Below are 15,056 nucleotides of genomic sequence, written 5' to 3'. Positions count from 1 at the left end.
GGATGTTGTTCCTCTCTTCATCTCCAAGTCAGCCATCCAGCCCACCTCCACCTCTTGGATGGTCTGAAGTTCAAATTTCCCTTTTGGGCCTCGTGACGGAGACTTCAAGTTCCCCGCAAGACACCTCCAGCCTGTCTGTTGTCCCTGGGGTGGAGGGGCCCTCCTGCCCCGCCATCCTGAATGAGAACTTTCATCCTAATCTCTAATTCCGAACCGTTAGTCACCTGAAGCTGCCTGTATTTACACATGCTCAAAACGCTTAGTCATGTCCAACTCTTTGTGACCCCATGGACAGAGGAGCCTCGTGGGCTACAGTCTATGGGATTTCCCAGGCAAGAATACTACACTGGGTAGCCATTCCCTTCTCCAGGGGATTTTCCCAACCCAGGGATCGAGCCCGGGTCTCCCGCATTGCAGGTGGATTCTTTACAGTCTGAGCCACCAGGGAATTTAGGGGACACAAAAATACTTCCAGGTAAATTAGAAATAACAGCGGCTTCATCCAAACTCTTGTTCACAGATGGGGAAACCATTACCATAAATATACAACCCTTAGTTTGCACATGGCCTCCTTAGAGATGCTCAACCCCCGGGCAGTGCACAATCAGGACATCTGTACCAAGGGGCCCTGGGGCTCATCTAAGGCATAGTTTTTAATATATCCTCCAAAATCTTTCCAAGAATTAATTTCAGTGTCCTGAAAGCATCTTGTCCTCCCTCCCACCCCCCCCCCACCACATCAGTCTATTCTTCATGAGGTAGCCAGAGGGAGAGTTAAAACCTGAAATCCAGACTCTTCCCAGATTTAAAATCTCCTGGGGCCTCCCAAGCCTCTAGGGTAAAATCAAAACTCCTCAGGGCTTTATACCAGATCCCACCTGGTCTGAGACCTCAGCAGGCCTCCCCAACCTCATCAGCATCCCCTACCACCCCATTGGTTGACTCAGCTCCAGCCACCTAACCTGGCTATGCTTCAAGTCAGCCCACTTCCAAGCCTTTGCATCCGAAGTTCCCTCTGCCTGGAGCTCTTTTCTCTCCAATGGGTGGTTCCTTTACACTTTTCACCTCCACAGAAAGCCCTTCCCCCTCTGAGGTAGCCCCCATCACTCCAGGAGCCCAGTTAACTCTCTTCTCATCCCTCTGTTTAAATTCTTCCCTAGTACAGCACAATCCTGTATTTATCAGTCTGGTGGGAAAAACCCACAGCATACATACACTGGTCCAATGTGAAAAAGCAGATTCTGAGCAAAGACAAGCCATGCCAAACTTTCCCAAAACAGCTCCCAAAATGCCTGTGTGAACTAAAATGGAGAAATTTGGCCAAACTGCCCCAAAATCCCTGGTGGAGGAAGTGTTTCAGGCAGCTAGAGGCGCCACCTGAGGTATCCTGTGGCCTGTGTGTTTAAATGAATGAATGAAATTTGGGGGGAGTAAGCTCCCCAGCAAATTTGTATATTCACTCACACACACACATATACACACACCCCTCAAGTTTCTGGTCCCTTTCCATTCTTTCCTGACTCGAGCATTCTAGGGGAGGAAGAAGTGGTTGGGGCAGGGGACTGGGTCCAGGAAATCCCAAACCTTCACTCTATTTTGGTGGGAGCTCAAGAGTTCTCAGGTATCTAACCCCGGTGTCCCAATGGAAAGCAGTGAAGGCAGGGGTTTTGCTGGGCAGCCAGAGGTGGAAGGGGGCACTGGGGGACTTGGCCCTGAACCCCCACCTCTTTAAGGATTGGGGGCAGTCCCCTGAGGGGGGTTAGCAGCAATGGGGACCTGTATCGGCTTATCCGATCTCAGCTCACCCTTCAAAGGGGCACATAGGCCAAAGAGAATGGGGAGGGGATGTGGTACTGGAACCCTCGGCATTATCTTAAGCAGCTCTCTGGGCCCCGGTTTTACCATCTGTCAAATGAGTGGGTTGAACTCTATGATATAAGGACTGGATATGTGGTGGGGAACGGGGGAGGCAAAACCCCGTAGGGAAGCTGGGGCAGCGTGGATGTCCCAGAGCGGACCCCTTGGCAGGGTCTGGGCGCCCAAGAGCGCATGTGCTTTTGAAATCCCATCCTCTCCCCTTCCCTGTTTATTTTTTGCACAAACATCAAAAGGGACTCTGGTCCACCTTGGTGGGGGGGGGCTCTCTAACCACCACCCTAGCCCCTCCAGTCCCCACACCACCCCAAGGGGCGCGCCAGGAAACCCTGCCCCTGGCCCAAGGCCCGCCCCTCAAGGGAGCTGAGAGTTCCATACTTGGCAAATTGGTCTTGGGCCCCAAAGGTTGGGACCCATCTTATGGCTTTTCCAGGGGGCAGGAGGCAGGGAGTCCAGGTAACACAGCTCTGGGACCTGGCCTCCTCTATAGGGGCTGGTTTTCCTCCCATTACAGCTCGAAAAGCCCCTAGACGCTGGGGAGTGGCCTCAAGTAGGGGGGATGTGGCTTCTTCCTTCCTCTTGCCCTGGCGCATGGCCTCCTGAGGGGGCGGGGCGCTGCCATTCACCTTTCCCCAGAATGGGAAACTAAATCAAAGGCGCAAAGGCGGGATGCCTTCCGTTCAGAGCCCGGAGACTCGCCCTCAGGGAGGTCCAAGCGCGCAGGCACCGCCCCGCCCTGCGCGCTCTGCGCAGGCGCAATGGTGCCTGCCTGCGTGCACCGCACTAGGGGGCAGGCCCGGCACCGCCTTCCTCGGCGGAGCGCGTGTCCGACTTGAGCTTGACGAATTCCTTAGCCACCTCGTCATTGCTGCGTTGCGACAGGATGCGCAGCACCGTGAGGCCCGTGTCGTCCATGTGGATGCGGCGGCCAAGCGGCAACCAGCAGGCGGCGCTCCCGCGCTGGACCAGCTCGCGCAGCTGCAGCACGGCCAGCCCCACCGTCCGGTCCTCGCGCGCGAAGCAGTAGTCCTTGACGCACACCTGCAGCTCGTAGCACTCAGGGCCTGTGTCAGCGCTCAGCGTGCTGCGGGAGGGCGGAGAGTGAGGACAGGTCTCGCCCTCCTGGCCAACCAACCCCACCGGCGACTCCTCCTCCCTCACCGGGTCACGCCCACACCCGGGCATTCCGAGGCCGGGCCGCGCCCATATTGAGTGATCCTATTTTCATAACCTGGTGCGAAGAACTGACTCATTGGAAAAGACCCTGAGGCTGGGAAAGATTGAAGACAGGAGGAGAAGGGGACAACAGAAGATGAGATGGTTGGATGGCATCATCAACTCGATGGACATGAGTTTGAGTAAGCTCCAGGAGTTGGTGATGGGCAGGGAAGCCTGGCGTGCTGCAGTCCATGGGTCGCAGAGTCCGACACGACTGGGTGACTGAACTGAACTGATTTTCATAGCCTTCCAAGAGAATAAGCCTGGCTCTGCCCCTGCCCCAGGTGTCTTGCCTCACAACCCCATGCTGGGCCACGGCCACATCAGCTGACAACTCTCCCTAGCATGATCCTTGCCCATTCTCTCCACCTTTCCTTCTCTCACTTCTCACTCAAGGACACCCCCATGAAACTACTCCCAGCCCCCAGCCAAGCCACATCCTCACCCCAAGAGCGCCATGTTCCCACCCCGTGACACCAGCGCCCACACCCACAGCCGGCTGAACCGCTGCCTCCACCACCTTGACCCAGAGGTGGCACCCAGAAGACCATTTACCAGGCTCCCATCTGAACCCAAGTTCTCCCCTTGATGTGGCCCCTCCCCCACGCTCCCTAGCCTACTCTTCTTCCCCCCAAGATGCCCTCTCCATATAACCCTGCCCTGATGTCTCACCATGAGTGACTACCCACTCTAGCACTCTTCCCCCTCCTCCAGGTTACAGAGTTCCTGCAGCTGGGTCCTGCCCTGATGCTGGCTAGTCAAGAACTCTCTTCTCTCTGGCTACACTGGCACTGATCCCTTGCATCTCCTTCCCAGGCCGCACTCCTAGCCCTCAACTACTTGGGCCCACCCCCAGGAGATATCTGCCCCTACTTATGGTGGTGCTCTTGTTCCCAGGTATTGCTTTAGGTGACCTACATTTCCAAAGTCCTCTGACCAGGAGCTCTTCTCTGATAGGATTGGCCAGGCTCCTGTCCCTCCAGGGCCCCTCCCTTCAGCTCTGATGCCCCCTTACCCTGCTGCACTCTGTCCCCCAAGAACACCTCCCCAATGTTACCCTGCCCCAGTGGGGCTCACATATGATCCAAAGATCTGCCAACCCTCACCCTCACCCCAGGTATACCTTGATCAGACTTATTTATGTTCCCTATAAATCATCCACCCCTCTAGGTCCCTGACGCCCCTGACCAAGATTACTCTTGCTTGTTGCGAAGCCACATCTAGATGTGATCTCAGCCCTACCCACATGACACGTATCCCCATGCCCTGGACCAAGCCACATTCCAATCTTGTCCCCCAGAGCAGACTTCTCCAGATGACCTATCCCAATAGCACCAACAAAGCTCATTGCTGACTCCAGGAGGTCCACCCCTATGCTCCTCAGTCCCTCAGCCCCAAGTTTCTTGCCTCATCATGACCACCCATGCCTCTTAGACCAGAAGTTTTAGCCCCAGAAATGCCCCAGGTCAACATGTTCCTTCTGGCCAGACATCTTCTCCCCTTCATGAGCCTTCACTATGCTATCATATCATACTCACTGTCCCCGACCCTGACCTGCGTGTCCCCCAAGGTGCTGACCCCCATCCTGGTGTCACTCCTGCACTAAGGTGCCTCCTTTCCCACCATCCCCACTTACGATGTGATCCCTCCTGTTCCTGATCCCAGAAACCATGGTGCACCAGACATCCCTCCCACCTACTGGCCCCTGAGGTTCATACCGGGTCATGTCCCCTAGCCATGCTCCCCAAAGCATCCCAGACTTACAACTGAAAGCTCTCATTGTACTTGGGGGCCCAGCTGTTGTTCTTGGATTTGGTCGCAAACTTGCGTTTCTTGTCACTGAGCTGGGGCCCAATGATGTTGACCTCGATGAATGGCCGGAAAATGCCAGAAGTCTGCCACTTGAGATCATTGGCAGCCACCACTGTTGGGGGAATTAAAAGGTAAGACTGCTTAGGGTTCCCCAGTACATAGCTGCGGTTTTCGAAGCCTGGCTGAAAGATTACATTTCCCAGCATGCTTCTATAGCTAAATATGACCACGCCAATTAGATGTATGAGGAAGTGACGCAAACAGCTTTCAGCAGGGGAATGCCCCAAAGGCAGGGAGAATGCCCTACATTTTCTCTTTCCCCTAGCTGCAGACTGAGAAGCTGATGGGGGCTGAGTTCTTTGGGACCCTATAGAGGAAGAAAACACTTTAGGGATAAAAATACGGCAAAAGATGTTTGGAGCCTGGATCCCCAACACTGTGAAGCCCCCACGTCAGTTCTGGGCTGATTGTTCTTGGAGTTACCCCAGAGTAAGATTCATTCCATCTAATAATATCTTGTTTAAGCCATTGTTATTTTAGGTCTTGGATAAAACAGACCAATCTGTGTTCTAACTAGAAAATTAAAGCCCACAGCAGGAAAGCAGAGCTGGGAGAGAAAGTGGAATGAGTCCTGTAACACTCTTTGTACCTCTTGATCCAGCTGTGCCTGAAGGTGGATACTTCTGAACATTTCAGTTTTATGAAGGCATTTTTTTTAATAAAAAAAAAAATTCTTCCTTAAGCCTGTTTGAGTTTGGTTTCAGTCTTAGAATCTAGTGCATCCTGGCTGAGGCACTCTCCCTCCCACCTCAGGCTACTCACCTTTCACTGTGACCTTGTGTTCCCCAGTTCCTGGATGAGTGAAGAGCTCTACGTGGACGGAGACTTCACCCACAGGGTCTTCCACACCCGAGCCTGGGCGGGGCAGGGGAGAATACTTGGCATGAGCTTCATTCTTTCCCACCCACCAGAAAGGACATGGACTGCCTCCCACCCACCATATGCTGGCGGCATCAGGTCATCAGCCATGACAGGTTGGCACTGAGGGCAGGCTGGGAAGATGGGTGCTCATAAGGAGGCCGGGAATCCTTGGCCTTTCACTACTTTGTTGTGTGATCTCAGGCACATCTCTTAACTGCTCTGAGCCTGATGTCCTCTTCTTCATTCCCTGTCATCAGACTCAGTCTTCATCGTTCACACCATCTTGGCAGCATCTGACACATCTGGCTTTCTGTGCCTCAGTTTCTCCTCTTGGCTGCAACAAGGCTACACGTTTCATGTTCTCGTCTTACAGTTGGTCTCTCCTTCTCCCTCTCTTTTTCCATTTCCCATTCCTCTGTTGACCTTCAAACTGTAGCGGCACCTATACCTCAGTCCTTAGCCCCTTTTTTGTTTTCACTTCCTCGCTAAGTACTGATATGGTGGAAGATACTGCCAGGTCTGCCTTCAGAATACATCCAGACTCTGGCCCATCTCCACAGCCTCCATCCTGGTTCAGTCCCCATCAACCATGTGGCTCCATCTCACACTTCGGATATGGCTAAATGAACCACAGGTGCCCAATCAGAGCATTCTCCGGCCATGGCTGCAGTGATTGGCTCAGGGATGGTCATGTGACCGGAGCTCGGCCAACAGTTGTCGTCCCAGGGCCAACTAGGCCACTCTAAACTGTTGTAGTAGTCTGCTGTGTCTCCCGACACTTTCCGCTCAGCTTCTTTCAGTACACAGCCAGAGAAATCCTAAGTCAGACTGTATCCCTCCTCTGCTCAAAACCCTTCCAAGGCTCTCATTTCACTCTGAAATAATCAGAGTCCTTTCTGTGACCTGCAGTCACTCCTGATATATCCTCACTATTACCTCTCCTCACCTCCCTCCATTCTCATCCTCCTCTAACACTCTGTGACAACATGACCCAGAATTCTCAATTCTGCTGAAGTGACAGCTTGTAGAGATATTTTTTATTTTCTCTCCCATTCCTTTTCCAATGGACCATCTCAAGTTTCCACTGAGGCATGTCCCTACCTCACTTCAGACATTGTAGCTTCCTCTCGCACTTTAGGAATGGCTAAATGAACCAGGGCTGCCCAATCAGAGCTGTCCCTGGCCATGGCTTCCGTGATTGGCTCAGGGATGGTCATGTGACCCAATCTGGGCTAATAGGAACTGGCCCCAGGACTTTTGTTGTAACTCTTAGGAAAGAGTCTGATTAAGCTGCTCCAAGGCCCGGTGAGGGGAGAGCTCATCCCACAGAGGTCTCAACAGAGACCAATGACCAATGGCATTGTTGGAGACTCTAGATCCAGATGGCAAATCAATCCTTAGGCTTTCAGTTACAGGCTCACAAATTCTCTAGTCTGCCTGAATCAAGGTAAGGAACTTTTCAGTTTCAGCCATGACAAGCATCCTGATTGATTGATTCTGATGGGGATCATTGAATGAGCAGTTTAGCAGCTTCTGTCCCCAACCCTCCGTGACTCTTGGGAAGGGCATCCTGTGGGGCCTGGGGACCTGTGACCGCCAGCACCTCCACCAGGCCCCTCCCCTGCCCCTCAGGAAGCTTACCACGCCTGGAGCACCCCATGCATGGGGGGAGGAACGGGGGGAAAGTTGGGTGGGGTGGGGTAGGAGAATGGGTCAGTCCAAGGTTGATCAGGTTACCTGGCTCTGTGCGGTTAGTGACCAAGGCTCAGGGGGCAGAGGTCCCCCATTGCCCCAGTATTGGGGTGTGCACCCCCTCATCTTTGCCACCCACCCCAGGCTGCCTTCCTTGTCATCTCAGGCTCCCACCCCACTTCCCCCAACCAGTCACATGCTCAGCCTCACCCCCCCCAACCCCCACCCCAGGCTGATGCTTCATAGCAAGCTCAATCCCGGCCAGACTGAGAGGTGCCAGGGGAGAGTCGGACAGTGGTGGGTGGGGTGAGGGGTCAGATCACAGCCAAAGCTAGTAAGAAGGGGGAGGGGGGCAGTGCTGGGCGCCCCCATCCCATGGTTTGCTGGCTCCAAGGGGAAGTGTCTTTCCAGGCCTCTCTGTGCTTGTCCCAACCCCACCCCCACTCCCCCAATCCCAGGCCCCCTTGAGGGGAAGGTTCCTTGGGCAAGGGGCTTAATCTCCTTTGAGACAGCTTCCTCATCTATGGAATAACGGATCACCCTGAGGGGCAACCTAAAGGAATGTCTTCTAGAATACCGAGAAATGCTTGGCACAAAGGCTAGCTCAGAGTTAGAGCCTGAAAAATGCTCGTTTTCTTTGCTCATAAAAGGGACATAAATAAAAATAACAATAATAATACAACTAACAATTGCTGCCAGCTAGTACATGTCAAGAACTGCTCTAAATTTAATTCATCTAGTGCTAAAAATAATCTTATGAATTAGGGTCCTTGACTGTTCTCATTTTACAGATGAGAAAACTGAGGCTCAAGGAGGCAGCCGGTTGCGGGAGGCGCCCACCCACGGAGTGGCACAGCTGGAATCTGAGATGGGCAAGCGCCTGTCTGGGGGACCCGGGATCTGGGTTAAGAGCAGCACCTAGGGAGAAACGGATTCCAACTCGAATCGCTACTCCTTCCCCACGTGGAACCAGCAAGCCGTCCTTCCCCCTGGTCCGCCTAGGCACCCCTGAAGCCAGTCGGGCCTGGGCGAGGCCCCGCAGGCCTGGGAGGCGGAAGGACGGGCCTTTTACTAGCCGGGCCAGGAGGGGTGCAGGCACCGGGCACCGGGCGCGGGCGGGCGGGCGGCGGAAGCACGTACCCTTCTCAGGATAAATGTCTTCACTAAGGGTAAACCTAGTCCCTTTTCCACCATGGACTAATCACGGGAGTGGGGAGGTGGAGAAAGGAGGGGAGGGAAGAGGGAGGGGAAAGACGAGCGAGCGAGAGAGAGGCGAGGATGGAGGGCGAGTGTGCGTGGCGAGGAGCAGGGTAGGCGCGGAGAGGGGGCGGCGAGTGAGAGGGAGGAGAAACAAGAGAGAGAGAAACGTCAGCTGCAGACGGACAGACAGACAGCCTCCCGCTCCGGGGGGACACCAGGAACACTAAAAGCAGCAGCGTGGGCTGGGCACGAAGCTGAGCGCAGAGGCCCGGCGCCCAGGGAGGGCCCTAAGCCCTGGGCTGACTCGGGGGGGAGGGGGCAGCTGGTGGCCGCAGGGTTTAGCTCCCCTCACCCCAGCCTCCTCTTCCACTGCCGGTACTAAGCCTGGGTTAGCGGCCAACCTTCTCGCCCGTGTCTGCACTCTTAGGGCCAATTTTGAAAAGGAGGGTCCCCAGGGAGGGGAACTAGGACCCTGGAGTCCTGCCCCCCAGCCCCAGCTGCTGTGTGCGAACTCAGAGATGGACAGGAGACAGAGGCAAGAGAAGAAAGAGAAAGAGAGAATTTGAGAAATAAGAACTCCCTCTCCGTCCGCCCCCTCCAGGTCGGCGTCCCTCCCATCTCTGGTGCTGTCACTTCTTAGCCCCCGACAGTACAGAGGTCCCTCCCAGGGTACTTTCAACCATTCTTCCAGAGGTCCCTCCCCCGGAACTGCCAATCATTCCTTGGCCACGTGATGTCAGAGATCCCGCCCCTGCCAGGGATGTCAATCACTGTCTCCGCCGTCACAAGCCCCTCCCCTAAAGCTATCAACTACTCTCTGGAACCAAGGAGTCGAGGTCCCGCCCCTAACAGCTGTCAATCACCCCTTGGTCCTTGCGGACAGAGGTCCCGCTCTACATATTTCGATTACATCCTGACCCCCTGACGTCATGGGTTTTCCCAGGAGATGCATTCCCTCCTGGCCCATTGACGTCAGAGGTCCCGCTCCTACAAGCTGTAGATCATTCATTGGCCCGGTGACATCATGGAGCTCACGTGCGCCCGGGAGCTGATTCTTCCCGGGATCGCGTCGTCACAGAGGTGAGTCCAAGGCAACCGCCACGCAGGGGCTTGGGGCTGGGTTGCCCCTAGGGAAGGCGGGATTTTCTTCGCGCTAACCAGCGGCTCCTTACCCTGGGCCGACTGCGTCTGCACGAATGTCTTGATGAGCAGGTCGGTGGCCTGCGTGTAGAGGGACAGGGCATAGCGCAGGGACTGCAGGTCTGGGCTCTTCTCCAGGAAAGTTTTCTTGAGGCCCACGCCACCTGCGTGGAAGTATTGCTGTGGGGAGCAGGGTAGAGAGAGGTCAGGCTCAGACCTTCGACCTGCCTTTCGGGCTGGGCAGCCCCAACGCTCCTCCCCTACTCTGCTGCCCTCTTCTGTGATGGGTGGGTTGACAGGGCGGGTCTTCAGAACACCCAGGGCCCAGGACTTCCCTGGTGGTCCAGTGGCCAAGACCCTGCGCTCCCAATGCAAGGGGTGTGGTTTTAATCCCTGGTCAGGGCACTAGATCCTACATGCTGCAACTGAGAGTTCACTGCTGTAACTGAAGATCCCGAATGCTGCCCTGAAGATCTCAGACCCCGTGAGCCGCAAGGAAGACCCAACACACCCAAATAAATAAATAAAAATAAATATTCAAACAAACAAAAAAAAACAGGTCCTGCTACTCCCACCCTTACCCTGCCCCAAACCCACAGGTGGGCTACCAGCACCCTCAATAACACCCATGTCTTGCACCCCCTCCCAGGCCCTTTGCAGCTCTAACCTGCAATCTCCTAACCTTCTTTCCCAAAGTCTTCTCTCACCTCAGGGCCTTTGCACTTTCTCTGTTTGCTGGTGAGAAGGTCCTCCCAGTCCCCACCCCTAATTTTCCATTTTGCCATGGCTGGCTCCCTGTCTTTCTTTAAGTTTTCAAAGGGTTTTCCTTAACCACCCCTCCTTAATATGTCGCCAACCATATTTTGCTGTAATTCTCCATTTCAACAAAACATTTCCTTCTACAAGAGTAGTCTTCACACTTTTTATTTCATGGAAACCACAGCTCCCTTTCATGTCTCCATGTTCTTGGAAGGGCTGGTTCCCTGCCTGAGAATGCTCTATTTGTTTTGCCTTGTGAATTTCTATTGCTCAAACTCCACCTCCCATGTGCTGTCTTCCAGAAAGCCCTCCATGGACTCTCCCATCCTTTCCAAAAGGTCCTGTCCTGACCCAACAGAGCTGGGGATGTCCACAGGGGTCTGCCCTCAGCCAGCTGGGAACTGACAAAGAAAGGTGGTCAGGGAGTGTTTATAAATGGAATGGATTAAAGTGGGTTGCAGCCTAGATTCATGTCCACACTAGCCACATCCTCTGCTTGCCCCACCTGGGATGGGCAGGGGAGGGGCCTCTCACCTTGATAGTGTCCAGGGCCAGCTCAACAACTGCACACTGCTTCGGGGTCAAGCTCTTGGCTTCTTCTCGTACCATGTGGTCCTGGATGGATGAAGAGAGGGGTCAGGTGGGCAGTGCAAACTCTTCCCTGGAGATCTGCCTATGTATGGGTCTCATCTTCACTGAACTCCAAGGAGTTGGACAAGTGGGTCTTTCATCACTGTGCTCTCAGTGCCTAGCATGTGGCTGACACATGATACGTTGCTCAATAAACATTTGCTGAATAATTATTTTCCTCTTGATCAAGCTGTATCTGAAGCTGAACCTTACAATACACTGAGCAAATAAATTGTGCTTAAGCCATTCTGAATAGGGTTTCTGTCCTTTGAGCCTGCAAAGCACGCCACTATTCTCAGACCTCTTCCCCAGGAAGCCCCCACCCCTGGCCTCACCTTAAGTTTAGATAGCTGACCCAGCTCCTTGGCTGCATTGAAGATCATCTGGGTTCCCTGTGGGTAATAACCGACATAACCCCGGTGAGGGTGGGGCCCTCCTGCCCAGTGCCCAAGCCCCCACTGACACCCTAGCCCTGGACACCACCTTGGTTCTTGTCCAAAGGCTCTGGACAACCTTGTTCCCAGGTTGCGCCCTGGGGACAGACGTTTGGAACCCCCAGAAAGTGCTGAGGAGGAGACGGTGACCTTGTCCCCAGAAATCTCAGTCCTGTGGGGGGCACTACCCATCCTCCCACCCCCACCACGGCCCCAGGTTTATGGCACAGAGAAGGAAACAGGGCAGCGGGAGGGCAACTTGATGTTTTTGGGTATGAGTGGGACTTGCCAGCCCTGGGCCACGGAGCCTTGAGGAAACCACAGGACGGACTCTGGTGAAACCTACCACCCACCATGGGCCCGCTCCCTCTGTGGGAAAACTTCCCCAGTAATCAGAGGGGGTGGGTAGGGGAATGTTAACCTGAACTTTTAAAGAAAGAATCCTCCCCCTTAACACCCACCTCTGGACCCATCTCCCATTCCTCCCCAAAACAGACATCAGCAAGATGACATCCTGGTTATGGCTCCGATGGGCCAGGTGGGCCTGGGTTCAAATCCCAGCTCTGCTGTGTGGTCCTGGGCAAGTCATTGAACCTCTCAGCCTCAGTTTTCCCATCTCCAATGGAGGAAATCCTATTCCATTTGTGGCTTAGCTGGGACTAAACATGTCTTTGTTCAGTGTTCACAGTTATTACTACTCGGTTATCAAGGTCATGGGCAGTGCTAGGGGAGACGGGGCCCTGGCCTGGAAGCTATATATCCTGCCTCTCAGCCCCCATCATGATGCCGAGTGAACTGAGACACATCTCAAGTCCTCTCTGGGCCTCAGTTTCCTCCCCTGGCCGCTAGGGGCACCTACACTAGCTTAGGGGATGGTGGTGGGTGGAGCTGAGTATCATTGAGGTTAGAGTCCTGGGGTGGCCTGGGAGTCCTGGGCAAGGCTAAGCAGGGAGGAGGGCCATTTTCAGCTGGGATATTTGGAATCACACTGATTCTTTTCCAAGCTGGCCAGTGGGATCCAGTCACCCTGCCGCTAGTGGTATTAGCATTATCATCCTGGCTGTAGCTACTCTTTTTAGTCCTTGTCTGTGATTCCCCGAGGCTGTCACAAGGCAGTTACTCGGGAGCCCAGGCTGGGCCTCGGTTTCCCCTGCCACACCCTCCTCCCCACTTGCCACCCACCCCTGCCACCCCTCACGAGCAAGCCAGACAGACAGAGGAAGAAGAGACCGACAGACAGGGTCACAGTACACCCCCAGACGGCACGGATCACAGAAGTGGAAAGAGGCATGGGTGGGGTTGGGGGGCAAGGGGTGAGGGTGGGAGCCAGACAGACAGTGAGAGGCCGGTCTTACATCTGAGTGGCTTGGCAATTTCACCCTGCCCTGTGGAGAGAATCAGGTGAGGGTCAGAGTTTGGGTTGCTGCTGAGAAGATATTCAGTGGGGTTTCCTGCCCCCCTCATCACACAGCCCACAAGCTCCCTCCCAGGTTCTAGGTCCAATGCTGGACCCCCTCCCCAGCTAGGCACCTCCCCTCAGCCCCTGGTGGGGATTCAGGGTCAGACTCTGAACTACCAGGAGACTAGAATCAGCCTGGGGACAGGTACCCAATCCCACAGTCAGCCTGCCCCAAGGTGGGGTGCCTTGGGAGGGGGGGGAAAAGAGACAGAGCTTGGGGTCTCTCCTTCCTCAACTCCCAAGGCCTTACCCCAGCAGGCCTGACTCTAAAAGAAACATACTAACACAAGTATCACAAGTTCACACAAAACACAGACACACACCCAGGCATATCCATGGGTATGAAAGTTTACGTACACACACACCTGGATCAACGTACAAAGATACATACACATGCAGAACTCAAGAGCTAAAATACACACATGTACTACTAAACACTTGCCCATGTGTGTACAATCACACACATAAACCCACACACTCTCCACCCCCACAGGGATGTACATACATGCACAGAGTGCCTGAATATACTGAACGCATATGCCCTCCAAAGGGCTGGGTGGGTGAGTTGGAAGCCCTACAACCTCTCTTCATGAAGTGGAGACACACCTTGTGTGCACAGAGGCATGATAGCTCCTGTATGAGCGCACAGCAAGGGAAACTATTCATGTATTACCACAGCTCCCATCTCCTTACAACAAACACCCATTAGAATGAACAAAACATGCCTCAGTCCAGGGCAGTCCAGTGTCTGGGCCGTTCCAGAGGCCAAAGAATTTCAGCTGAGCCCAGGACTGGGGTTAGCCCTTTGGGCACTGTTGTGAGAGGATAGGGGCTGTGTGTGCACACACACACGCGCTCCAAGCCGTGTCCCTGGGGATCCACTTTGTTTCTGACTCCTAGTTTTGTGGGACTCGGTTAGGGAGCCCACCTCCTACCCATGAACCCCCAGCTGGCCTCCCTGCCCATGCAAATGGACACACACACACACGCGCGCAGCCACAGCAGAGTCTGGGCCTCAGCACAGGCGAGGCCCTCATTACCTTTTCTAATCCCTTGCCATGCTTTCTCAAGAGGGTGCCCTGCAGAGACAATGTCACAGGGTGATCAGCCTAGCAAGCTGTGTGGGGTGGGAACCCAGGGTGAGAAAACACACTCATGGGGATAGGAAGTAAAGGGCATCTTCACTGCACAGTGGGCTGATGACAGAGTTGCTGGGGGATAATGTGTGTGCCTTAATGACTGACTCAAAAGGTGTGAGAGCCAGAGAGGCAGGGAGGAGAGAGAGAAGGAGAAATAGAAATACAGAGCCAGAGAGAGAGAGAAGTCACTGCCAAAATATAATCCATTTATATTTACTGTATATATGAGGCTCTTGGTTTTTGAGTCAACAGGAAAGTAAATGGCTCCATGTTCAGACAGACCTGAATTTGAATCCTGGCATATATTTGCTATGTGGTTTTAACCAGGTGACTCTTCCTCTCTGAGCCTCAACTTTCCTCATCTGTAAAATGGAATAATATCTATCTCACTCAAACACGTGTCATGAAGGTGAGCTGAAACAATAGCCGTGAGGTCTGGAATACAGGAAATCCTCAACAAATGTATATTCCCTTAGCTCTCTACCCACAGACACACTGTCTGTAGTTGGATAGGCTGCCACCGCGTGGTTACAGTCAGACTGCAGCCACAAGAAGTGAGATAAGCCCGAGCAAGTTTTCGACAAAACTTTGAACTTTATAAGAGCCTTGTCTTGCCCAAAAAGAGGACTCCAGAGTGGTTCTAACTGATCTCTGCCCTTTTATATGTCTACACACTACCACCACCACCAATAATATTAGCTCTAACGTAGCGAGCTCTGCTTCAGTCACTGAGTTGAGCACTTGAACACATCATCCTACTTGGTTCTGAAAACAACA

General features: G+C 53.9%; 1 protein-coding gene across 1 annotated transcript in view; it reads right to left on the bottom strand.

The window, feature by feature from the left end:
* Positions 1-2,658: 2,658 nt before the first annotated feature.
* UNC13A (unc-13 homolog A) overlaps positions 2,659-15,056 on the bottom strand; it is a 64,600-nt gene continuing 52,202 nt past the window's right edge. The window contains exons 38-46 of the mRNA XM_052642647.1: positions 14,181-14,219; positions 13,037-13,066; positions 11,583-11,639; positions 11,152-11,232; positions 9,891-10,038; positions 8,659-8,715; positions 5,728-5,820; positions 4,858-5,017; positions 2,659-2,959 (exon numbers count right to left, since the gene is read on the bottom strand). Coding sequence (XP_052498607.1) covers positions 2,659-2,959; positions 4,858-5,017; positions 5,728-5,820; positions 8,659-8,715; positions 9,891-10,038; positions 11,152-11,232; positions 11,583-11,639; positions 13,037-13,066; positions 14,181-14,219 — 966 coding nt within the window. The remainder of the gene's footprint in view (positions 2,960-4,857; positions 5,018-5,727; positions 5,821-8,658; positions 8,716-9,890; positions 10,039-11,151; positions 11,233-11,582; positions 11,640-13,036; positions 13,067-14,180; positions 14,220-15,056) is intronic.

Source organism: Budorcas taxicolor, chromosome 7, assembly GCF_023091745.1.
Source record: "Budorcas taxicolor isolate Tak-1 chromosome 7, Takin1.1, whole genome shotgun sequence".
NCBI classification, from domain to species: domain Eukaryota; kingdom Metazoa; phylum Chordata; class Mammalia; order Artiodactyla; family Bovidae; genus Budorcas; species Budorcas taxicolor.
Note: the sequence above shows the minus strand (reverse complement) of the source record. Positions and strands in the feature narration are given on the sequence as shown.